At 37.6% G+C, this 25,063-nt stretch overlaps 1 protein-coding gene across 2 annotated transcripts in view; it reads left to right on the forward strand.

Moving 5' to 3' along the window:
* Positions 1–25,063, forward strand: part of ASCC3 (activating signal cointegrator 1 complex subunit 3) — a 246,412-nt gene that overhangs the window by 119,432 nt on the left and 101,917 nt on the right. For both annotated transcript variants that reach the window (XM_072998402.2, XM_072998405.2), the window contains exons 15-16: positions 15,730–15,921; positions 16,266–16,490. In XM_072998402.2, coding sequence (XP_072854503.2) covers positions 15,730–15,921; positions 16,266–16,490 — 417 coding nt within the window. The remainder of the gene's footprint in view (positions 1–15,729; positions 15,922–16,265; positions 16,491–25,063) is intronic.

The raw sequence follows: 25,063 nt of genomic DNA on the forward strand, positions 1-25,063 counted from the left end.
ACTAAATTTGAGGCAGACTAATATAGTTTCTGGCCTAATCAGTGAGGCCTGAATCCAATTGATAATGCCAGCTGGAGCAGATGGTTTGAACCAGTGGAATCTATGTAAGTTCAGCATTTGATTCAGTAGGCCCCATTCAGCAGTTGTTTCCCTGGGCTTATTCTGTTTGGCACTACTAGTTGGATTTAGGGCCTACTTTTTATTGTTGACTCCATAAGTTCTCTTCAACGACAACTATGAAGTTTGTCTGTGGTTAATTTATGGTAGCAGACTGTGTAGTATCTGCTGGTGATATATTTCAACAAGGAATTTTAGGGTTTTATTTTCTTCTTTTTCTTTTATTAGTACTCCATGACATGGCAGGCTAATTAAGACCCATCTGTTAAGACACACTACTAAAGCATTAATATTATTTTTTCATAAGCGACAAGTTTGCTTCTGAAACCAATAGGTTTCTCTCTCATTAGTGATAATTAATAGAGTTGTTTCACTGCCCTGTGAGATCAGTGAACAAAAGAGATGTTTTCATCTTCTAATAATAGCAGGAAGAAGTTATTTGTTGTTCCTTCCAGAATGGTGGCTCTCTAATAAGAAGCATTTCTTATAATAAAACTTCAGCATAGCACATGAAAGACTTAGCTGAGGTATAACCTTGTTTAAAGGTTCAGTAGCTTATTTCTTTTAGCAGCCTTTTTCTGCATTTTTCCATCTCTCAGAGGGAATTTTAAGTGCTAAGCCTAAATATGATGTAATTGTATAAAAGTGCTTCAGATTTACTTTTAATTGTTCTTTAAGGGAAAGAACAAGATTATTTTTTTTTAAAAAAAAATAGAGTATCTACTTTGCTTACTTGAAGGATAGAACTTAAATTTTCAGAGAAGAAAGTTAATGTTTGCATCTTTGCTAAGCAGGTTATAAAAACCTCAGATGAATATTACTCTTTGGAAGTTAGAGACTGATGGACTTATAAATGGGAAATAAATATGTTATGTATATGCCTTATTGAAGAAGATTATATTTCAGTATGATGGCATTTAGAGATAGCAAAAAAAATGTCACAGTGGCCATCTTATTGACAATGATAATTATCCTGCAAGTGGCTGTTCACAAAGTAATTGTTGATAACACATTTATCACTGCACTGATGACCTCACTGATACGTGTGATGTGATTTATGAAATGTCCACGTTCAATCTAGAATAGAATAGAATGTGATTTCACTTTTTACATCCTGCTCCCATAAATATGGTGGCTGAGAATAAATTTCATAAAGATGATGAAATGGGTAATATCCATGGAAGCTTACACTATAAAAAGTATGTTAGCTTTTAGGCTGCTATAGACTACCACAGACTAACATAGATAGTATGGAAATAAGAACAAATAATAAAATAAAATTTAATAATAATTAACCTGCAAATCATAAGCACATACAGTGTATTAATTATTGTAATGGCAGTATATTTTTTTAAATTACATATATAACAGGATGGACAGTGCTCTGGGGTCAGGGATTATTTATTAGATTTGCTGACAGCCTAGGAGCCCAATATTTAAGTGGATATGATTAAATAAATTAATCTGCATTTTTTTTTAAAAAAGATTGACATGTATTGTAGGCTTGTCAGAGTGGGTTTTTTTAGAACTAAAAATGAGCTTAAATACAACATTAAAAATTGAGAGTTAGCTTTAACTTCTGTTTAAATAGCTAGATTATGTTGATTTTTTGTGTTTTGTTTATGGTATTGTTATTTTATTTTATATGTATTTGTTGGCGAAGTGTTCACTTACAATTTTTATTATTATTATGGTTATTTTTATTTTGTATGTTGCAAGCTGCTTAGGAATTATTAATGAAAAAATGAAGTACAAATAAGTACAGTGGTGCCCCGCTAGACGATGATAATCCGTTCCACTGAAATCGCTGTTTAGCAAAATCGTTGTGTAGCAAAAAGCATTGAAACCTGTTTAATGCATTCCAATGGGGAAGAATCGTCGTTGTCTAGTGAAGATCGGCCATAGGAAAGCTGCTTTGCGAACCGCCGATCAGCTGTTTAAATCACTGTCTTGTGAAGCTTAGGTCCCGAAGACACCTGTTTTGCGAGCGTGGAGGGAGCTGTCAAAATTGTCATCTAGCAAAAATCGGTTTGCGAAGCAGGGACCAAACATTGTCCAGCAAAATTCCCCCATAGGAATCACTGTTTTGCAAATTACATAGTGATCGCAAAAAGTCAGTGTCTAGCGAAAAAACTGTCATGCGGTGTAACTTTCTAGCAAGGAACCACTGTAGTTGAGGATGCTTATGCTGAGAAGGAGCTCCCTTGTGCCCTCTAGCATTCAGTTCCCTTCCCCCCCCCCAATTATTTTAACACTGGGAATATGTGCTGCAGAGGGCTTGGGGGGGGGGGGGTTGAAAGCATAGCAGAATAGTCCCCAGACCCTGTGTAGAGGACTTAAGAGGACTTAAAAAAAATTCTGAAGCGATAGGAATCTCCATGGTACATAAACATGATCCTAGGGTCAGCATGCACACTGCAGTAAGTAAATGACATTGATGTGGGATCAGGTGAAGCCTGATCCACCCAGATAATGTATTCACTAAATTCAGAATCAATAAATCACAATGTTTTAAAATAAAATCTGAGAGTTCTGTTTTGAATTACTGCTGTTTATTTTTGATACAGGACAATGGTACTAGATTCTGAGCAAAAAGGGAAGTCCCCCCCCATTTTTCCTATTTTTTAATGTTTCTAAATATAATTAACATCATTTACAATGCCTGTAAGTTTTAATGTAGAATAAATTCCTAAGAGTAATTCTTAATTACTTGCAGATGTCTATTAATTCCTGAGAGAGCTTTTACTTCAAAATTGAAAGGGCAGGTTGTCGTCTGTCAGGATCTTAAAAATACACCAGTGTTTTTTCTTTTTGTCAAAATGTTATTCTATGTGGGCTACAAGCTGTTAAAATAAAATAGACTCGCCTTTCAATGTCATGTTTCTCAGTATGAAGAGAAAAGTAATTTTGCGTCCCCCCCCAAAAAAAAACCTTAGCATGCTTTTCTTACCATATTTACCACAGAGTAAATCTCACTGAATTGAATGGACTTATGCCTGAGGTAGTACTTATTAGATTGCTTTGTTAGAGAGTTTTATTATGGGTGGTATGTATCCAAACATTTTATATTTTATTATGCATGTATTGGGTGAGTTATTCAAAATGAAGAGAAAGAGATTCATCCATGTGTAAATGGTTGACCTGTGGGTCCATCTTACAAGCAATATGATGAGCAACTGTCCATGCCACAGTGGAATTAAGAATTAGTAGTCTGTGTCTTCAGGCTCCCTGGCTTATGTTTTGATAAGGAATCAAAATTTAAAGGTGCGCTACATTGTCCCATATACATGCTTTTGTTACATATCCTATGGTTCATTTGGAAAATACTTTCAGTATCCCCTCCTTTGCTAGATTAGTAGAGCTGGTAAGCACAAGTTAGGGTACACAGCTACACTCAAGTTCATTATTTCATTCTGTTTGAAAGCTATGCTGGCACTGAGTGCACAGTCTACCTGACAGTGTGGATAATGCTTCTGCTGCCTATTGTCTTCTAGCAGTTTTTTTTTCTACAAGTTCCTCTGTTCCTTCCAAACCAGTAATATGATTCTCAAGGGATTTGTTAAATACATGACTCAAATCATGTTCCAAAGAAGCTGACAGTGTAATCATTGCATTCACTTGTTTTCACAGATAATTTCTGAAATACTTACAAATTTTCCTTGCCTGTATATTCAAATTTTGGTAAATTTGTAAGAAGTGACCTATCATTTACCAGCTCACTCCTTCAGTTCAGAGGCCAGTCCAAACAAATAGGCATTGCCATGTTTCTCAAAGTAGCTCCAACTTGGACTTTATCAAGCTACTAGATAGCAAGAGAGGTTCCCTTAACTGGAGGTTGTCGCTGCATAGAATTCTCTTCTGTCTGGAGATAGGGATTGTGATCCTCATTGTATGTGTGCTTCTCAGTTACTTATGTGGATGCAGCTGTGTTTTAACATTGACCCTGGTGTTGCTTTTTATTCTCTGTGGCAACAAGGGAAGAGAATTGTCCAGGCTGGATGGGAACAACATCCCCTCAATGCTCTTGCCTATCAAATAAAATTATTGACATTATTGCAGGGTCTATTGCTGTGCAATTTACAGCTGATGGATGTTCCACAACCAATTTAGATTTTGTAGCATCTACATTGCCAACTTTTTTGTTATAGTCAGGGAACTAAGATTTGCTCAGCTTAGACAACGAACATGTGTCTGTTGAATGATCTGTATTCTTTATCTGGTATTCTCCCTAATGCATAATATACATTTATATGTAGGTATTTGTTTCAGAACATGTACTAGGATTTTAGCCTTTTTAAATTTGGGAATCTAGTAGTGATGACATTCCTCTTATGAAGGCAGCAAAATTCCCAAAATGTCATAGAGCACTAAGCAGGGTTAAATTGTCTTGAGCTCTGTTCTTTGGACTTCTGATTATAGTAATCTTGTGTAAAGATAAAAAGAAGAAATCTACAAATGTTTCAGCAATTAAAAGTCTATAAAAAGTTTGTTAGTATTATTATTATTCTCTTGCTACTTTTCTGAATCTTCAGTAAAGTTGATAGGATTCTACATTCCTTATATTCCAGTCGTTTGATTCACTGTGAAAATTTACTTCAAAATTAAAACATTTTATATTATACACAAACACACACATTTATGCACATATTGTATTCTGAACAAATGTTAGGTATTGAGAGCCACCTTGTGGACTTTTGGTTATTGCACTTTATTGCCTTGTTTTTCACAGTATACACCAGATTACTTCTGTTTTGGACTACTTATTGTTCAGAATATGAGCATCTTAAGTATGTTTTTATTACATTTTACAAGGTATTTTCAATAACCAATATTTTTTCTTTGATCTTTTCCTATATCCAATATTATTCTTTTTCCTTTCTCATCTTATGTTGAAGTTAAGGAAAAAATTGTGAGTGCCTGATTTATTTTTGAAGCTAACTTGTCTGGAAATAACAGCCATGTCCAGGTGATTACTAAATTGGGATATACATCAACCTTTTCATATTTCTAGCATCTTTGCTTCTCCTTTCAAGTGAGCTGTGATTAAACCAGGAAGACTCTAATTAACAATAGTGGTTGTAAATGATAACACTGTTTGCAATTCACTGAGGAAAAAGCTTTGATAATTTTGATCAGGCTTACCTATTTGGTCAGTTGTATTGCTGTGTCAAATCACACTTCTGCAGAAATTTAGAGCTATTTAATCTATTTATTGACATATTTACATTCACCTGTGCAATAACCTTGCATAGCACCCATCTTTTTAATGTAAAATGAATATTGTCTGTGAGCCCATGTGTCTGTTTAATTTAGAATCTTCAGAACTTCATGTGAACCATATTCTGTTATTAGTGTTTGTCCTACAAAGCAATGAGCAGCTCTTAACAATCTTACTCAGTTGATAAAGCGGGCATTAGTAGATTAATGGAGTACTATAGTACTCTAAATCTCTTCATATTCTGATACTGTATAGATTCCTTATTAGAAAGAGTGTTATTCCAGCCAGACATTGTAGCTCCTGTTACTGTTGCTCCTCACCGTGTTCCCCATCTTCTGTCTCTCCTTCTTGTTTTCCACAAGGATGAAGAAATGTGAGCATGCTAATTTGTAACAATTATATTTGGATTAATTCACTGATTTAATCATAATACATATTACGATGCTATTAGCTTTTTAACCAAGTTGCCTTAAGTTTCCTATTAATTGGGGTAGATGTCCTCAGTGTGGCTAGCAGCCACACTTCAGTGGGAGAGTGGCAAAAGATGAACACAAAGAGACTGTTTTGCATGTTTTAGAAAAACTATAAAGCTTCTGACAGTGGCGTTTTGTTTACTGAAATATATATATATATTTATTTAACTTGCACAGAAGAAGCTCCCTTGCACTGAAGAAGACACCTGCACCCTTTAGTAGCTATTTCAAAATAAAATATGTGGGGTTATGAAGGCCCCAGGGTGTTGGGGGAGCTGAATACATGACAAAATTATTCACACATCCTCTCTAGATGATTTTCTTGGCAAAAGATTATTTTTTTAAAAATGTGGGGGTGCACGTTACTGTGGTTGTATGCAGACTTTTCAAAATGGCATAGCGTTTTTCTTCTGCTTCTCAGTACTCAGAAAGTAGTGAAATATGAAGCAATTCTGGCTAGAATGACTCTATTCCTTATGTTTGTTGGGAACTGAGGTTTTCAGATGGAAAGGTAGTCCAGTATGAGTTGGAGTGGGTAGGAAGATGAAGCACCTTATTTTATCTATTTTGCAGCTCTTATGACTGCCTTACCCTTTTAGTTTTCTTGTGCTGCTGTCAGAAATGTCTGTAGCTAGTTAGAGGTACTCAGGTTGGCAACCTGTATTGTATATGGGGATGACCCTTCACATAAGGCAATTTCTGGCATTGGAACCTCTAGCTGTTTTTTTTCCATTTAATTTTCATTGTACCATTTATTTATAACCTCTTTGCTTGTACAAGGTTGAAGAAATGCAGTTAAAAATGCCTCCAATTGAATTTTATCCCTAAAGATTTTACATGATAATATTGGCAACTAAGTGTAGTTACTTAATTAATTTATTCTTTATTTATTTATTTATTTTATTTAAAATATTTTTATCCCGCCTTTCTCCTTAAAAATGATCCAAAGCAGCTTACATCTTTAAAGCTAAAGCTAGTAAGTATACAAATACTAAAAAGGATTAAACAAACACCACACTAAAAAGCAGTGAATAAATGCAACACATATAAAACAGTGAGGCACAACAATCCATTTAAAAAACCCACTCAGGCAGCCAGTTACTGAAGGAAAGAATTCCCTAAAGAGAAAGGTCTTTGCTTGCTTGTGGAAGGACAGCAAAGATGAGGCCAGACTGTTCTCCTGTGGAAGGGAGTTCCAGAGTCTGGGAGCAGCAACAGAGAAGGCCCTCTCCCATGTACCCATCAAACACACCTGTGAAGGTGTTGGGACTGAGAGGAAGGCCTCTCCTGATGATCTTAACATTCAAGCAGGCTCATAGAGGGAGACATGGCCCTTTAGGTATCTTGGACCCAAGATATTCAGGGTTATGTAGGTTAGAACCAGCACTTCAAATTGTGCCTGGAAACAAACCAGCAGCCAGTGGAGGGGTTATGTGATCCTAGTGACCAGCCCCAGTTATTGATCTGGCTGCTGTATTTTGGACCCTTTGAAGTCTACTGACACTTTCCATAGGCAGCCCCACATACAGCATGTTACAGTAATCCAGCTGGGATGCAACTAAGACATGTGTCATTACAGCCAGATCAGACCTCTCCAGAAATGGAAAATGTTGCCATCAGGTAACTTCTCCTATAGCAACTCTATGAAACAAACTTCAAGTACACCCTATCATTAACAGCTGTGCTCATGTCTTAGAAACTGAAGGCTTTGATTTTCTTGATTAAGCCAATTAATCTCATACTCTTCCTTCTGCTGCCTTCTATTTTTTCAAGTGTTGTTGACTTTTCCGATGAATCTTGTCTCTTCATGATATGCCCACAGTGTGATAGCCTCAGTTTAATCATTTTTACTTCTAAAGAAATTTTGTCTAGTGTCCACTGATTTGTATGTGTGTGTGCTTGTCTCCTCCAAACATGACTTTCCGAGTGAATTCTTTTTTTCCTTGTCAATCTTAATTTTCTGGTTTTTACAGCCTTACATAGCAATAGTGAATATCATAATGTAGATGATCTTGGCCTCCAGTACATCCTTATTCTTAAGAATCTTTTCAAGTTCATTTATAGCTGCCCATCCAAGTTTCACCCTGCATTGTCAATATTTAAGTTACAAAATTATCCTGTGTTCAAGTTTTTGGTCTTTTTAATTTTCAACAGTTTTCAACATTTGATTTCTAACACTTTTTTATTCCTTCTTTTACCTTCCTTAGGTGTCATCTCAAGTCACTGTTCCTTTCTATGGTATCATGTCCATATCTTAAATTAATTATGATTCTTCTATCAATTTTCACTTCTTCATCTTAATCCAGTCCAGCTTTTTATATGACATCTGCAAATGGATTTAACAAACAGCCTTATCTGATCCTTTTGCCAAATGGAAACCATTCTGTATCTCCATATTCTGTTCTGATGATAGCATCTTGCCCAGAGTACCAGTTACACATCAAGACAGTCAAATGTTTCAGCCCTTGTATTCTTTTAAGGATGAGTAACAACTTTTTAATATCCATACAGTCTGACTGTTTGCTGTAATCAATAAAGCACAAACTGACCCCTCCACCACCCAATTCTTTAGTACTCTCCAGCAGCCAGCATATGCTTGTTGTAAGGTCTCTAGTGCTTCTTTCTTTTCCTAACCCATCTTGAACAACTGGCACTTCTCACTCCGTATTTATTTATGTATTTATTTGTTAGATTTTTACTCTGCCCCTCTAGACAATGTCTACTCGGGGCGGCTTACATAGATTAAAACACATTAATACATTAACACATTAATATAACTTATATGAAAACACAATTATAAGAATACATATATCATTGGTTTTTTGTTGCTAATTCTTGAGCTTGCGATTAATGCGATATCCCTATAGTTACTGAAGTCTTGGCATCTCATTTGTGCTAGAATGTATATTGAACGTTTCCAGTCTGTAGGCTGTTCCTTCATTTTTCATATTTATTGGTATAATATTGTTAGGATTTTGATAGATTTGGTCTCTGTACCTTGGAGTATTTCTGTTGGTTTGCTGTCTATTCCTGGTGATTTATTTCTTCCAGTTGTTTTGTGATACAGAACTATGGAAACCATTGAGTGAGGGTAGTAGTAAGACACATATTTCCACTGGTTCAGGCTTATTTTCCTTAGAAAGAATTCTGAAATAAGTAGGTTAGACCTTGATTAACAGCCATTTAATCTTTTCACCATGTGTTTTATTTTATTACATTCTTAAGGTATGTATTGGGGAGTTGTTTTTTTCCTATTTAAACAATGTCAAATTGAGTAGGCTTTCTACATTATCAGTAAAAATCCCAAGAGAGCAATAACCTTGAAATAGTGTTAGTTTATCATGTTTTTATTACACCTGGTTCATATTTTACACTGTGCTGCTGGCAAAGATAAGGCATTGAGATGAGACTAAGGAGAGCTACTTTAAGTACTTCAGCATAAGTCAATTTTTCCTTCACTTTTTAAATCTGGAAATACAACACTTTTGTTCTGCAAAATTCTATTGTTCACAGGCTCATTAAAGGTGGGATTTGTTTACCCTTGTAAATAAATTAGCTATTCGTAAGTTTAACTTACAATCAAGCATCCTTAAAGAGAGAACCACATCATTTACTACCTAACATTGCTTCAGTATCTAAATAGGATGGAATCCTTTGGAAATAAAACACTTTTTTCCACTCACTTTTTTTTAGTCTTTTTAATTTTCAAAAATATAATAATAATAATAATAATAATAATAATAATAATAATAATAATAATAATAATAATAATAATAATAATAATAATAATAATAATAATAATAATAATAATAATAATAATAATAATAATAATAATAATATAGTTACATAGTTGTTTGCTTCATATGCAAATATAATTAAAAGGACTCTCAGCAGAGGATGGGGTTAGAGGATACAGGCAGAAGGAGGAATCATCAAAAATGACATTCCCTTCCTTCCAGGAGCATAAACATTAACTGGTTTCAGAACCCTTTCATGAATGGAAGTAGCCTTTGCCATTGCAAAATAGCAAGTTTACATCCAAGGAGAGGAATATTCTGATAAAATTCTCCTTTAAGAGGCTAGTTCTTTTGTTTTATTATTACTGGAGTCAAGATTATGAAGTTAAACAAAAATATAGACAGTGGCCTATAGTTGTGCAAGTGTTAGCTCATGAGACAGAGTACACATGCAGCCTGCATATGGTAGCTAGTTGCACTGTGGAAGACTTTACCGAGTGCCTCACTTGTGCTTATTCTAGAAATTAATTTCTTCCGGGGGGGGGGGGGGTCTGAGGGAGTGGAGATGGGTTGGGAAAGGGTAAAATTTCAGAGTGAGGGGGTACTTTTATATCCACTTATAAAATTCTACAGGAATAAAAAGTTAACTAAAAAGAACAACTTATCAGGTTTTACCAGAATTACTATAGTTACTACTCCCTAATTGGACCTTCTCATTCTTCTTTTATCTATACTTTCCAGTCCATATTTTGAATCCAGCTTTAAAGTCATTCCCAAATTTTTGGGTCCTTTTAAATATGACCATGATTCTGCTTTCTTCCCGGATTGATATAATATCAATTATTTCATTTCTTTTATTTACAGTCTCAGACATAATACTCAATTAATACAATTCCAGCTTCAACATTTCATGTACTAATCTTCAATAATTTTCTGCTTCCCTACCTATCCACCCAACATAGTTGAAAGTACCCTTCTGTATTTTACATTTCTAACACTTAAAAAAAAAATTCATCAGGCGGTTCTTGATTTTCATACTGTAAGTCTTGAAGTGTCCAATTTCAATCTCTGTATTTATTCATAAATTCTTCTACATCTTTGGGTTGAATTTAAACTGTTTAGGTTAGCTAAAACATTCTGAGTTGTTTCTCTTTTATTTTTTCCATTTTTATTCCTAAGGTTTTCCTTCCTCTTCTTAGATCTTCTTGTTTCCATGGTAGACCTTCTTTTGGCACTTCCCACTTGGTTTTCTAGCTCAAATTCTGTGCTTTTTGACCCTGATGCTCCACTTAATTTCTCCTCTTCCTGTTTCTTATATGTCTTTTTCTCTTCTTTCTTACTCCGCCGTTTCCCCTTTTTTTCATAAAGTCTTCTGCCTTCACTGTTGAATTAATAAAATATCTCTGCAACTGGAGTTGGAATAAGACATCTTCAGGTATTAACTACTTACAGTGGTGTCTCCACTTATGACCATAAGCCATTCCACAAGATGGAGTAATTCGAAATGGTTGTAAGTCGAAGCACTATTTCCCATAGGAATGCATTGAAATGCAATTGACCCGTTTCACGTTCCAGCTGAAGAAAAAAAATCACTGCAAGACTCATTGGAAACGTGATTAATCCCTTCCGGCCGAAGGGGGGGGGGGGGAGAAAAGCAATCAAGCATGCAAGACCCATTGGAAATGCACAGAAAACAAACGGAGCAGATTGGAAATGCACAGAGAACAAAGTGGGCAGGTCAGAAATGCAAAGAAAACAAAGGAAAAAGCAAGGGAAGCATGCAGGACCCATCAGAAATAGGGGGGAAATACAAAAAGTAACCAACCCCCCCAAGACCCATCAGAAATGGGGGAAAACACTCCAAAAAAACCCCCAAGACCCATCGGAAATGTGGGGGGACCAAAAAACAAACAAAGCCCCCAAGACCAGCACAGAAACATAACCCCCCAGCTCAAAACCACACTACAAAAACACCCAGAACAGTTTTTAAAAAGCAGAAAACAGCACCTTACCTGACAAGGCAGCCGGAAGCCTCCCTGCAAACAAACACTCACAGTCTCAGAAGCAGAAGGAGGCAGTCCCAAGTCTCTGACAATGACACACACACTCTAACTGCTGGGGCAAAAGAGCTACAAAGAAGCAGCCTCGTCACCACCTACAGTTAGCAATTTGAATTTCCTGCCATTTTCCCTGCCTTATTCTGTTCATAAGTGGAACCTGTGGTCGCAAGTAGAAGCAAAATTTTATGGTTGGAGCTGGTCGTAACTTGAAATGGTCATAAGTAGGGGCGTTCGTAATTCGAGGCACCACTGTACAGTATATATAATTGAGTTTGTTCTCAGGAAATGTTTCAACTCTGCATATTGTCTCCTTTTCTGTCTTGCTTGTCATGGAATATGCCTCAAAATCCTAATTTCCTTTCCTTCTATAGTGGATCCTTTATCTTGCATGTTTCTTAGAACTTTTTCTCAAAATATTCTCATAAATTTAACATGAACTTCTGTGTTAATTCTTCGTTCTGTATCTATATTTGTTGTACTTTTTCTGGTCGCAGCTCCATAAATGGGGCTAAAAAATTAGTTATCAGTTGCACTGTGTCTTCACTTTTTTGTTCTGGAAAATTCTGGAATCTAGGTATGAGGTTGGATCCCTATTTGTAATGTTAACAGGTTGCTTTCATCTTGTTTTCTTTCATGTTGTATCACTGCCAGCTCTACATTCGTAGTCTCCATTTTCTTTTCTAATTTTTCGAGGGCTTTTAAAATAATGACCATTTCTTTTCAATTTTCTGTAATTTGGTGTTTAATATCAGTCTTTTGTGACCCTAGATCTTTGATTTGCTTGGATAACTGAGCCATTCCTCCTTTTATCTGCTGTAATCCTGTGAATAACATATTTTGAATATTCTATTGCCCATCCTTAAATTGCTCTTGCCCCAATAATTTCAGACCTTGTTCTTGTACAGATGAACCTTTTGAGGTTCTTTCTTTTCTCCCATCCCTGTCGTCTTCCGTATTTTTTAGAGATATCGTTTGTGTCTTTTCCCAGCAGGTGTTGCTGTTGCTTTACTTTTCATGCAAACAAAACCATAGGGTAGCACTTTTCTCTTATTAAAACACTCTCATAGCTGCCAGTCAAAATGACAAGAGTTTAAAATAACAGTCAAAGCCTTGAGGCAAGTAACATTTGCAGTTCCAACTTTCTCTCCAGCTCCAGTAATTAGCCTCCAATCAAAGCTGCTCTGGACTACAGGAGGGAGAATCTGGTGATCTTACAGGATCTAAGAGTCTTCTTAAATTCCAAAGTTCAAAAGTTCTGTTTTCTGGTTCTAGTTGTATAATTTCCTGGGAGTGAATCTTTGCTTTTGATTAAAACAGTTCATTCACCAATTAACTTTCTACCCTTCTCCCTCTTTCTCCTCTTTTTTCTCTTTTTCTTGATCAAGGCTGGGGAATGGGGGGAGCTCTCTCTACTGCAGCTCAAAGGGTTGCAGGATCTAATCCACTTTCATTAGCTCATTAAGCCCAGCTTTCTTCTGTGTCATTATTTTAGGTCCATAATGGCTTTTTCATGTAAAACACATATCTTGATGTAGAGTCCTGGTCAGGATATTTTCTAAAATCCTTCTGTATTCCTCTACAAGGAATGTTCCCAGTTCTTTGTCCAGCATGGTTTCCTCCTTGGTCCGTGCACTCAGGAAAGACTTCAGGGGAAGAAAGCAGCTTCTGCCAACTTCTTTCCTCTTTCTGTCACCTCTGCTGCTTCAGACACCGCTTCTACTGGCAGACCTTCCTTTTGCCCCCCCCACATTGGGGGCCTCGAAACCGAGGGGTCTTGGTCAGTTTCAGGAGCTCTCCCAAAACCCAACCCGTCGCATCGCAATGAAACCCCACCTCATTCTAGAAATTAATTTCTACTGGCACAGTATATCTCGTGGCGCAGTGGTTAAAACGCTGTACTGCAGCTAAAACTGTGCTCACGACCTGGGGTTCAAATCCCAGGTAGCCGGCTCAAGGTTGACTCAGCCTTCTATCCTTCCGAGGTCGGTAAAATGAGTACCCAGCTTGCTGGGGGGGGCAACGTGTAGCCTGTATAATTAAATTGTAAACCGCCCGGAGAGTGCTTGTAGCGTTTTGAGGCTTGGGAAGCTTCAGAAGAGTCCCAGAAGGCGGCGATTTCGCCCCCTCTGGCCTCTGGGGGGCAGGGTGAGCCTCCAAAGGTTCCTAGGGTGTATTCCATAAGATTGACCTCTCCATAAGGCTCACCAATTTTAGGAGAAGAAAACAGATTTTTTTCCTGTTTTCTTCTCAAAATTTGGTGCATCTTATGGAGAGGTGCATCTTATGGAGTGAAAAATACGGTAATCAGCCGGTGTGTAAGGGGCACAGAGTAAAGGGAATGTGATCAGACTTGCAGCTTAGATTCTCATTGTTGCATTTTGCAAGCATTCTCACTCTGCATTCTGCACCAATTAAAACCTATGAACCATCAATTGCAACAGATTAAGAAAAGGCTCCCCAAATGCCTGCCTGGTCCCAAAGTGAGTCCCAACTCTGAAAGGTTTAGAGCTGTACTATTCCTGGTCAGGATCCACTTGGAGGGGTTCTGTGAAGTTTTTAACCCTCCAAGGAGTCCATCATCAGCGCCTCCTCCAGATTTATAAAACATTATATTAATGATGAATAAAAAAGGTGATGATTGGTAGGTATCCCCTGGCTTTCAAGCAAATAATGGTCATAAAGATAATTAAGGGTTGAGTAAATTCCCCAAAGATGGGCCTTCTATCACAGAGGCTCAGTTGCCTGTTGATTTTAGTTGAACACCACTGAGCCTTGATAGACTCCTATATTTAAGTCTTATATGCCTGTGGAGCTGCCCTTTTGAACCATGAAACCAGTTTTGTGTAACATCAGTAGTAGTAGGCATCCTTCGGTCTCGAGGGTCTATGGTAGCGTGCTCTGTAGGGAGGTCTTGGAACAGCGTCTAGTGTAGCTGAAAAGGCCAATTCGAGAGTGACAATCCCTTCCACACTGAAGACAAATACAATCTGTCCAGCTCCCTGGTTTTGCTGGTTTCGGGACTGCCTCTTTGCCTCAGCCTGCTGTACAAGTGTCTCTTCAAATTGGGAGAGGCCATGATGCACCGCCTGCCTCCAGGCTGAACTCTCAGACGTCAAGGTTTCCCATCTGTTCAGGTCCATTCCTAAGGCCTTCAGATCCCACTTGCAGATATCCTTGTATCTCAGCTGTGGTCTCCCCCTGGGGCGATTTCCCTGCACTAATTCTCCATACAGGAGATCCTTTGGAATCCGACCATCAGTTATTCTCACGACATGCCCAAGCCAATGTAGACATCACTGTTTCAGTAATGTATACATGCTAAAAATTTCAGCTTGTCCTAGGACTACTCTATTTGGAACTTTGTCCTGCCAGGTGATACCAAAATGATATGGAATGTGTTCAGCTTCCTATCCTGCTGTGCACAAAGGGTCCAGGACTCACTGCAGTGCAGGAGTGTGCTCAGGACACAGGCTCTATAGACCTGGATCTTGGAATATGCTGTCAGCTTCTTATTAAGCCATACTCTCTTTGTGAGTCTAGAGAACATGGTAGCTGCTTTGCCAGTGCGTTTATCCAGCTCGACGTCTAGGGAGAGAGTGTCAGAGGTTGTTGAGCCAAGGTACACAAAGTCATGAACAAACTCCAATTCTTGTGTAGAGATAGTAATAGAGGGAGGTGAGTCCACGCCCTGGCCCATGACTTGTGTTTTCTTCAGGCTGATTTTTAGTCCAAATTCTTGGCAGGCATTGCTAAAATGATTCATGTGTTGTTGGAGCTCTTCAGCAGAGTGGGCAACAATGGCTGCATCATCAGCGAAGAGGAAGTCCTGCATGCATTTCAGTTGGACTTTGGTCTTTGCTCTCAATCTAGAGAGATTAAAGAGCTTTCCGTCTGATCTAGTCTGGAGATAGACACCTTCTGTTGCAGTTCCAAAGGCCTGCTTCAGCATGAGAGCTGATCAGTAATATCAGTAACCACTCACTTATATGATTAGAGGTCTATTTTATTTGCATCATCTTTACATGCATATTATTGAAAGATGTGATGATTTTATATATCTAGGATTATTGTAGTCTGCTGTGAACATTCTTTATTCCCATTTTCTCCTCCTCATCCATGAACAGGTGCATAAGTCTAGAAACAAGCAATTACGTGAAATGTTTCCAGATGGATTCAGTATTCATCATGCAGGAATGCTGCGACAAGATAGGAGTTTGGTGGAGAACTTGTTTTCTCGTGGATATATAAAAGTCTTGGTTTGTACAGCTACATTAGCCTGGGGTGTCAATCTTCCAGCTCATGCTGTCATTATTAAGGTAAGAGCATATTGTCTATGTCTATCAACCACTAAAAATCTATAATGTGGCATACAGCAAGAAATAATTTTTAAATGTTGTTTGCAAAAGAAAGTGTGAATGTGCAGGGAAAAGATGCTGCTAATTATCTTGCAGTGTTATTATGGTGGGCTGCTTGTTATACTGACTTTCCCCTTTGGGAATCTGATTGGATAGTAAAGATTTAAATATATCACAGATTATGAAAGGATTAGTTTAAGTATACTTTTGAAATCCTGCTGTATTTACCTAATTTTGGTCTCTAGCTCATCTGGATTATGCTTGTGTGTGTTTATGTTAATTTTTATTAACTTTTTGTCATCCAGGGAACTCAGATCTACGCAGCAAAAAGGGGCTCCTTTGTTGACCTTGGAATTTTAGATGTCATGCAGATATTTGGTCGAGCTGGACGGCCTCAGTTTGACAAATTTGGAGAAGGTGTCATTATCACAACATATGAGAAACTAAGTCATTACCTGACTCTGCTTACTCAGCAGAACCCAATTGAGAGCCAGTTTCTTGAAAGCCTTGCAGACAACTTGAACGCAGAGGTACATTTTCTAAAGTGATTCCTGCATAGCTAATACATTCAGTCCTTTGGAACCCAATATGAATAACATGGGGGGTGGAATACTCTAATCCAGTAGTTTTTAACCTTTTTGAAAGAAACGCCCCCTTGAGCCATTGAGGAAGTTATCATTGCCCCCCCCCCCCCCCCGCGGTGATGATATCCTATTTATTTATTTATTTATTTATTTATTTATTTATTTGCTTGCTTGCTTGCTTGCTTGCTTGCTTGCTTGCTTGCTTGCTTGCTTGCTTGCTTGCTTGCTTGCTTGCTTACTTACTTACTTACTTACTTACTTACTTAAGACACTTAAATCCAATGACCCCTGAAAACAAAATTCAATTCCAAGAAAATGAAAAGCCCCCAAAAAGTAACATTTAATGATTTAGTTGCAAGCGAATTTTAAGACGCAAAAAGAAATATAAAAAGGGCATAAACCCCCCCCCCCCGCAATGCAGGAACTAAAAATTTCAAGATGAAAACTCTGAAACTAAATTAAGATTGGAGGAAAATATATATTCATGCACATTGTAAAAAGGCTGCAGCCATCTTCACAGATTTGGCTTGCTACAGCGCCCCCTACCGCCCCCCTTCTGCTCTACCGCCCCCACACCGCCCCTTTTCATTCTACCGCCACCCTGAAAAATGAAATCGCCCCCTGGGGGGCATTATCGCCCACGTTAAGAACCACTGCTCTAATCTATAAATTATAGCAATTCAACTAAACAGTTTGTGGGGATTGAGTTGTGACATTGGTACCATATTATGCAAAGATTGCTGTGCTTTCTGGAGTGTGATATCTTGGGAGAAGTGACACTGTTTTCTTTGATTTCTTTGACCTCATCATACTATGTAAATCAAGAAATAGTGATTATTTTTGAATGTACTTCTCCATTTTTATAAGAAAGAATAAAATGAAATCCTATTTAACTGTTCCTGGATAGTTTAGTTCTTGTTTGACATATCAGAAGATTTTCAAAGCCTCTTAGTGTAAGGAAACTGGCTCACTATATTAAAGAAATGATAGTTTCATATTAACCTGAAGGGAGCCTTCCTTTCCCTACAATTTCCTCATTATACTGTTTGTGTGAACGTTCTGAAGTTGACTTCAATTCACACATCTAGTAAAAGAAATGTATACTAAGAAGCTTTAAGTGACGGGAAAGAGAGTGGAGTGGGGTGAGCCTGCTTTCCAATATCCTTCAAACTGCCTGCTTTGAACTGAGGTCTTAACATTTTGACATATGGATATAAATAGACTTTCCTAGCTGTGGAATTGTAAAGAGCTGGCATAGAGAGGAAGTGACATCAGCTGATGAGCTTGGTGCATAGGCTTCCATGTTCTTGGCTACTTCAGAAGGCCTCCTTATAATTTTAGTCTTTGATAAAGTTTGGAGGTTAGAGAAGGAGTGCTTAGAATTGTACTCTCTAGGCAGAGAAGTTTTAACTCTCAAATCCTCTTGCTGGCATGTGTGAAGACTGGATGGTCACATCTTTCTGCAGGTAGATTGAAGCTGCAAGGAGTGGGCCCTGTATCTTTACAAAGGAGCACTGAATGAGCCTCCCTTACTGTAAATCTGATAGGTATAGTATGACAGGGTAGGATCAAGGCAGTTTTGTATCTACTGGGTGCATTTGCAAGGGACTCTAGGACTCAGCACCTTAGCTGTTGGAGAATGACAATGTAGCTAATTTTTTTCATATTAATGACATCAGTGTTAGGTGATTAAAAGCCCACTAAAGCTGCTCCTCCACCTGACTGATAACAGGAGAGGTGTGGGAGAGACATACAATCCACTCTTCCATTCTCCTTTCCCCTCACAAATAAAATGACCCAATACAATATCTTGTCAGAGAGACAAACAGAACATTGCAAACTGAGGCTTCTACAGCAGGGGAAAGGAAAGGAAGGAGGCAGTCTGGGAGCTTGATTTCTTTCTGTGTAACACTAGATTTCATTCATTATGGTGCCATAGCTGAGATGCTTGGTTATAAGCATGATCTTTTTTTCTATTTTGAAGCAATTGTAAATAAACAGAAGAGAAATATGGTTTTTCTGACCTTAAGTTTTTTTCTTCCTTTGAAAAGAGTAGAAGGAAAGTTTTCTTTCTTTTTACTATGAAAATATTTTAACTTTTACTGTTTTGAATGTTGCCTGCAGAAGACAGTCTAGCTTCATAAGAGCAAAAACTTTGCAGAAAATTTATAAGAATCCTGATTTTTTTTGCCATTGCAAAATGCAATTTTGTTTTTTGTAAAAGCATAATTATGCTTTAAAAGATCTAGTGCACAGTAAGCATGAAATTAATCTTCAGTGGTCAGGAGCTGTGCCAGGTTCTGACAAATGAGGGTCAATGCTGATGTGTGTTAATGATTTCTAATAAACTTATGTTAGTGAAAATAGCAATGCATCTCAGCTAGTCTAACTGAAAATGCTGAAAAGCAGAAGTGTGAAGCACTGGCAAGGCCATGAAACCATCATTTTTATATACTCTGGAACACTGGACATGTCTTTTCCTGCTGACATGACAACCCAGGAAAGATCAGTACTTGCTTCATTACAGAAAATCAATTGTAAGTTAGGCCAATTACAATAGTTTTGCTATTTTTTAAAATTGTAACTTAACCATTCATCTCTTTCAGTTTTCATTTTTGTAGAAATATCTTCTCTTCTTGTGTAACTAATTTTTGCAGTAATACGAGGGGAAAGATTTTGGGTCATCATAGAAAATTTGAATTTGGTTGCTTTTTTTAATTTGCAACAGTGCCTCAAGTAGCAAAGGTGACGCAAATAATTCATATGAAATCATCTGGTTGCTGAATTCATTTGAGATATTCTTATGCTTTAATTTTTTAAACCACAAGAAAAGTTCCATTCATAAAATGAGAATTTTCATTTATCTTACTCCCACTTTTGGCAAGGTCTCCAAAACAGTGTACATCATAATTCTGAAGACTACAGACAAGGCAAGGGTAGCATCGTTGAAAATTGGAGCCCCTTCCTTGTTCTTGTGTGTAAATCTCTTTTGCTCATGGTAAAGTTTTGCAAGTTCTAAGATGGCAATAGTATTAATAAGACTGCTGTAGTTATGAACAACACTTTTTGCCCTCCATGCAGTCCTTTTATATGAGAGGAGAAAACATACAAACCAGCAGGTCCTCTGCTGACTGTAGATTTATCTCTTTTTTTTCTGAACCAGGAAACCATAGATAGCACCTTTAGAAGCCAGTGTTTTATGCCATAGTTTGAAATCTTATGGAGCTGGTTATGTTATGGAGTATAGTTTCCAGGTTCAGATGAAATGGAGAACCATACTTGATGGAAAACTTACTCATAATTAATAGAAAATGTACCTGATTTATTCCTATTCATAAGAGAGGACCAAAATGGCCACATAAGGTGCCAGACGGTTTAATCAGTTTTTAGCTTATTAAGCTAAGATATTTGTTCATTCATGTATTCATTTTATTCTGCCAGTCTCCCAGTGAAGAGACTCAGGGAGGCTCACACGTAGATTAAAACAAAAAGGAATTTAAAACAAAATTAATAAACTATTTAAAAGCATTTCAGCATAGGAATATTAAAACACTTTTCTAGAAACAATTTCTGAAAGTTAAAAGCATTTAAAAGGATATAAAAACAGCACCCTTAAGACATCTAACTTGTGTTAAAATCAGGTATTGTATTAAAAACATGCACAAAAAGAAAGGTTTTTACTCATCACTGTAAGGAGAGAAAGAGGGGGTGACCCTAGCCTTGTGAGGGAGACCATTCCATAATCTGAGAGTAGCCACCAGGAAGGCCTTTTCTTGGATTTCTATCAAAAAATTCCTGTAAGGGTGATGGGATTCAGAGAAAGTCCTCCCTGCAAGGTCTTAACAGCCAAAGTAGGTTTTGTATAGGGAGATATGGTCCACCAGATAACCTGGATCTATGCCATATAGGGCAATATAGGTGATAACTAGACATGGGGATATTCATATATGAATATGAATACCCCCACAGAGGTGGAGATAACAAGGGTCCAGCCCCCTGGGGCTGAACTGTCCACTCACCCTTCCGCTGCTGCCATGGGCTCCGTACTCCCTATCACTCCGGAGCTCGTGGTCAGCTAGCCACTCCTTGCGGGAGTTGGGATGATGAGTTTCCCTGTCAGGTCAAAGAGTGGCTCACAGACCAGCGCTCCAGAGCAATTAGAAGGGAGTGCAGAGCCCGCAGCAGCAGCAGGCTGCTCTGTTATCTCCACCTCTGCAGGGGTATATGAATACAAATGCCCCCATCTCTAGTGATGACCAATACTTTGAATTGGGCTCGGAAAGAAAGTAGCAGCCAGTGAAGCTACTGTACCAGGGAATTGTATGTTCCCTGTAATCAGTCCCATTTTGTACCAGCTACAGTTTCCAGTTCCCTTGGACCAAAAACCACTTCATCAGGTTTGTGCCAGTGTAAAGAACTTAAAATCCAAAAGTTCATGGCAAGATGGATTTTGCCAGGAAAGTTGCTCTGAGATGAAGTCAGGAAATAGTATGGTTGCAGTTTTATGCTTACAGCTTAGGCAGCTGTGGATTGAGTGTAACCCCCGGTTCTTCAAACAAAAAATTACAGGCCATGTGTGAACACACACCTCCTCATTTGGCCTTTCTTAGAAATGGACATGTTTCTGCTTGGCTGGGGGCGGGGTGTGACACAGAAAACCCAAGTCCTCTATCTGGGAATTGGGGTGATAATTTAGTAAGATGAGTAACTTTAGCTAGTTAAGATCAGATTAAAGTCAAAATAATATTACCTAGTGAATTGTATGATGGGTTTTTTGTGGTATATATATATATTTGCATTAGTATTTTAATTGTATCAACCGCAGATCTATCCTTTATTTCATCCTTGTACATGTGTCACCAAACTCCAAAACTCTGGACAACCTCTCTAATCATTTTCATGTAGCATGGGGGAAAAACAAAACCCTAAAGGGACAGACACCAAAGGTCAAGCTGTCAAACAGGAGCCCCCAAGACCACAGTCTGAGTTTGCTTTGCCAGGTAGGACTGGAGCCACCATAAGACAGTGTTTTCAGGTCCCATCCCAGAGAGACAGTTCAGGTGAATTCGTGGTCAATAATATCAAAATCTACTGAAAGGAACCAGCAGGGATATACTTGCCCATCTAGTTCCTGTTGTAGATAATGCACCATAGTGACAAAAGCCATCTCTGCCCCATAACCAGGCCTGAAGCCATATTAAAATGTTCCATTTCATTCAAGAACTGTTGGTGTTGAGAAGCCACCACCCACTCTCATACTTTACCAAAAACCAGATTATTGGATACTGACCAGTAATTATCTGATGAGTGGTTCACAGAGAGCTTTTTCAACATAAATATTGCTGCTGCCTCCTTTGAGCATATAGGCAACCTACCTTGCTATAAAGAGGCGTTTGTCACTCCTGTTACCCTCTTGGCCAGTCCTGCTCTGGCTGTTTTTATAAGCCATGAAGGGCAAGGATTCAACACACTTATACTGGCTTTCATGTCTTCAAGGATCTTGTCCATATCCTCAAATAACACAAACTGAAATATTTGCATTATTACTGGTCAAGTAGGAGCCAAAGTTATATTATTAGCTTTTGTTTATTTGAAATTATCTGAAGACTTCTTCAATAAAGTACCTACTACTACTATATAAAAGCGATAAGCCCAAGTTTGTAATTTTTTTCAGCCATTGTTGATTTGTTTTTCACACTAGAGATGATCTCGAGGTGTGATGCAAATTATGTTCTGTGTGGCAAATAGGTCTGCCAGTTTAGATTGTTTGGCCATTATTATGATCAATATTTAGTTGTGCAGATCCAAAGTTTCAGAAACTGCTGCAACATGTGGCCCCAACACACCATCAAATCACAGTGGCAGCTTTGCAGTTGGAGCACTATGTGGAGATAAACAGTATTGTGGCCTTTTTAAAAGAATGAATCAGTCAGCATTTAACACAAAATGTTAAAAGAATCATCATACTTATATTGTAGAAAACAGATTCTGCTAGCATTTCCAAAACAAGCAAACTGAGAGGACTAAAAATGTTGATTTGACACATGAGAAAAGAATTCATATTGTACCAGTTTCAAAGCAAATATTTTATCTTTTGTGCACTTAGAACTATTTTTCTTTCATCTATATTTTGACTTAGATGTTAAATACTTCAAGTATCTAGAAACTTTTGAATACTGGCATAGTTCATAAAAAATGTGTACATGTAGATTTTTCTTTCATTACATTGTCATTTAAGCTGAGCTCAGGCAAGGTCATTTTTAATTATGTATATAGTATTTACTAATGATATGCAAGTGCAGTTAGTTTGAGGCAGGTGAAGGGTATTAGACAAAACTATGATTCACATTATAGTGCTTCAGTTTCCTTCTAATAATAAATGTTTTATTACGGTCATTGACCAGCAAAAGTAAGGAACATTATTTAAATAAGGAGACCATTAAAATAAGGAGAACATTATTTAAATCAATCTAAAAACACTAAAAATATCTCTATTCACATATATAAAACTACATTCATACATCTTAGTAAATATCTCCTGCCTCCCTATCATAGGCCTTATCTATGGGGTGTTGCAGCTTGCATAGAATGACAGAATTGTTACTTTGAAGCTCATAGCGCCCCACTGATCAGTTTCCTTCTATGATACTTTCACAATGGTAGATTAGAGGAGCACACGGATGTCACATGACCAGCCAAAAAAACATTCTGGAAGTCATTTCTAATAGGAGGCGACAGTCCAAACAAAATATTATAACTTTTGAATGGTTTCTTGAATCAGGTCCTTGTTTGGCAGAGTGTTTGTAGACACTGTGTGCTTGCTTTGTACCAAATTTGGCAAATACTTTCAAAGACCTAATTTCTGATTTTTTTTTTTTAAACAAATCCTATCCTCCTACCCCTAACTCGCCAACAGATTTTACTATAATTTTTTTGTCCGCTTGTATGGATACAGTAGTTATTTTTCAAATGCCTACTATTACTTCCTCAAAAAGAAGTAACATGTCCTCTTGTGTTACATTTTTGTTTGTTTGTTGGCCACCTTCACCATGGGAGAGGAGTTGTGTTTTGTTTGGATCATATGTACGATGGGTGGGAGGCTGGGGGCTTTTAGGTGTGTAAACTGCCCAAAGTAGTGGCATGCCACTAGATGGGTAATATAAAAATCGAATCAATCAGTCAATCAATAAATCCTGCTACAATTTTTTAAAAAACTGAACTTGATTTGTTCTGCCATTTAGAAGATGTGGGACCTTAAAGGTGCTTATTTTACAATGAAAGATTTTTGTATAGTCTGACTGCACATGCTCACTGAAGTGTTTTGTAAGATTTCCCAGATTTCTTGCCAGTACTTGCCAGTACTTCCAGAAGTCTAGTTATAGTGAAGCTCATGTTTGGAGCAGCCCAGTCTTATTCATAGATTGTTGTAGTGTTCATGGGTCCCTTGTCCCCTCAGTTCTGGAGCTTCCATTTTTTGTTATCTTGGAGCATTAATAGCCTAGAAATGTGGCACAGCTGTGTCTGAGCTGCTGGAAAAAGTATACAATCAAAAGGAAAAAAATCCATTGTGTCGTGGATTGCTAAATTGAAAATGGACCTTTGAAAAGAGAGGAAGATATAAATTTGATTGTTTCAGCTTGGCTGTATCTGTTCTTGGTCTCTGCCCCCATCTACCCTCAGTGAAGTAATAATCTACAGGACATTGAAGTGGGCACCAGGTGGCAGCAAATCTTCAAAAGTAATTTCTTTTCTGTAGCTGTAGTAGTATTCCAGATGGACTTCAGTAATAACATTAAAAGGCTTAACATCTTGATTGTGGTCTTTAATCCATTTGTTCTGTGATAGTTCTGTAGATGTTTTTGGGAATAGCAACAGCATGAAGAAGCTTTAGAGTTGTTTTAAGTATTTACATATTTCAGTGCAGTAAAGCTTTTTAGTTTTGCATTACTAGCAGGTGTCTGAATAATCAGAGCAGTAAAGAAAAATTGTGTTCAAAGCAAAATTTTGGCTGAGGGGAGTACACTGCTTTATCAGCTTGATTTTGATTTTGTAGCAGTAAGACAGGGATATGGAGTATATTACAAAAGAGCTTATTGTTATCTTTTCTAAATAACTTGTTTATCATCAGAGTATAAAACCTAATGCTTTATTCATATGTAATAAGACAAAGTGCCATCACCTCTCATTTGTAATAGAACAGACAAGTACTTCAATAAATTTGGGAAGAAACAGGGCCAGTCAAAGATAGTTTAATTGCCCTAGACAGAGCAGCAAATGACACACAAGTGCCCAAAGCCAAACAAGTTGCTTTTTGCTTGAAAAGCAGAAAACCCCACAAAAACCTATCTCCTGACCTACAAGGAAATCCCCCCAAGAATAATAAGTGTAATTATTAATCATTTCTTGCCACCTAGATCAGCAGATATTTTCTGTTGGATACTAGCCATTTTCAGGATCATTTTGGGCAAAGGAATGGGATGAGATGGTTATGTTCAGGGGAATAAGGTTCATGTTAGATC

Source organism: Pogona vitticeps, chromosome 1, assembly GCF_051106095.1.
Source record: "Pogona vitticeps strain Pit_001003342236 chromosome 1, PviZW2.1, whole genome shotgun sequence".
Classification (NCBI taxonomy): domain Eukaryota; kingdom Metazoa; phylum Chordata; class Lepidosauria; order Squamata; family Agamidae; genus Pogona; species Pogona vitticeps.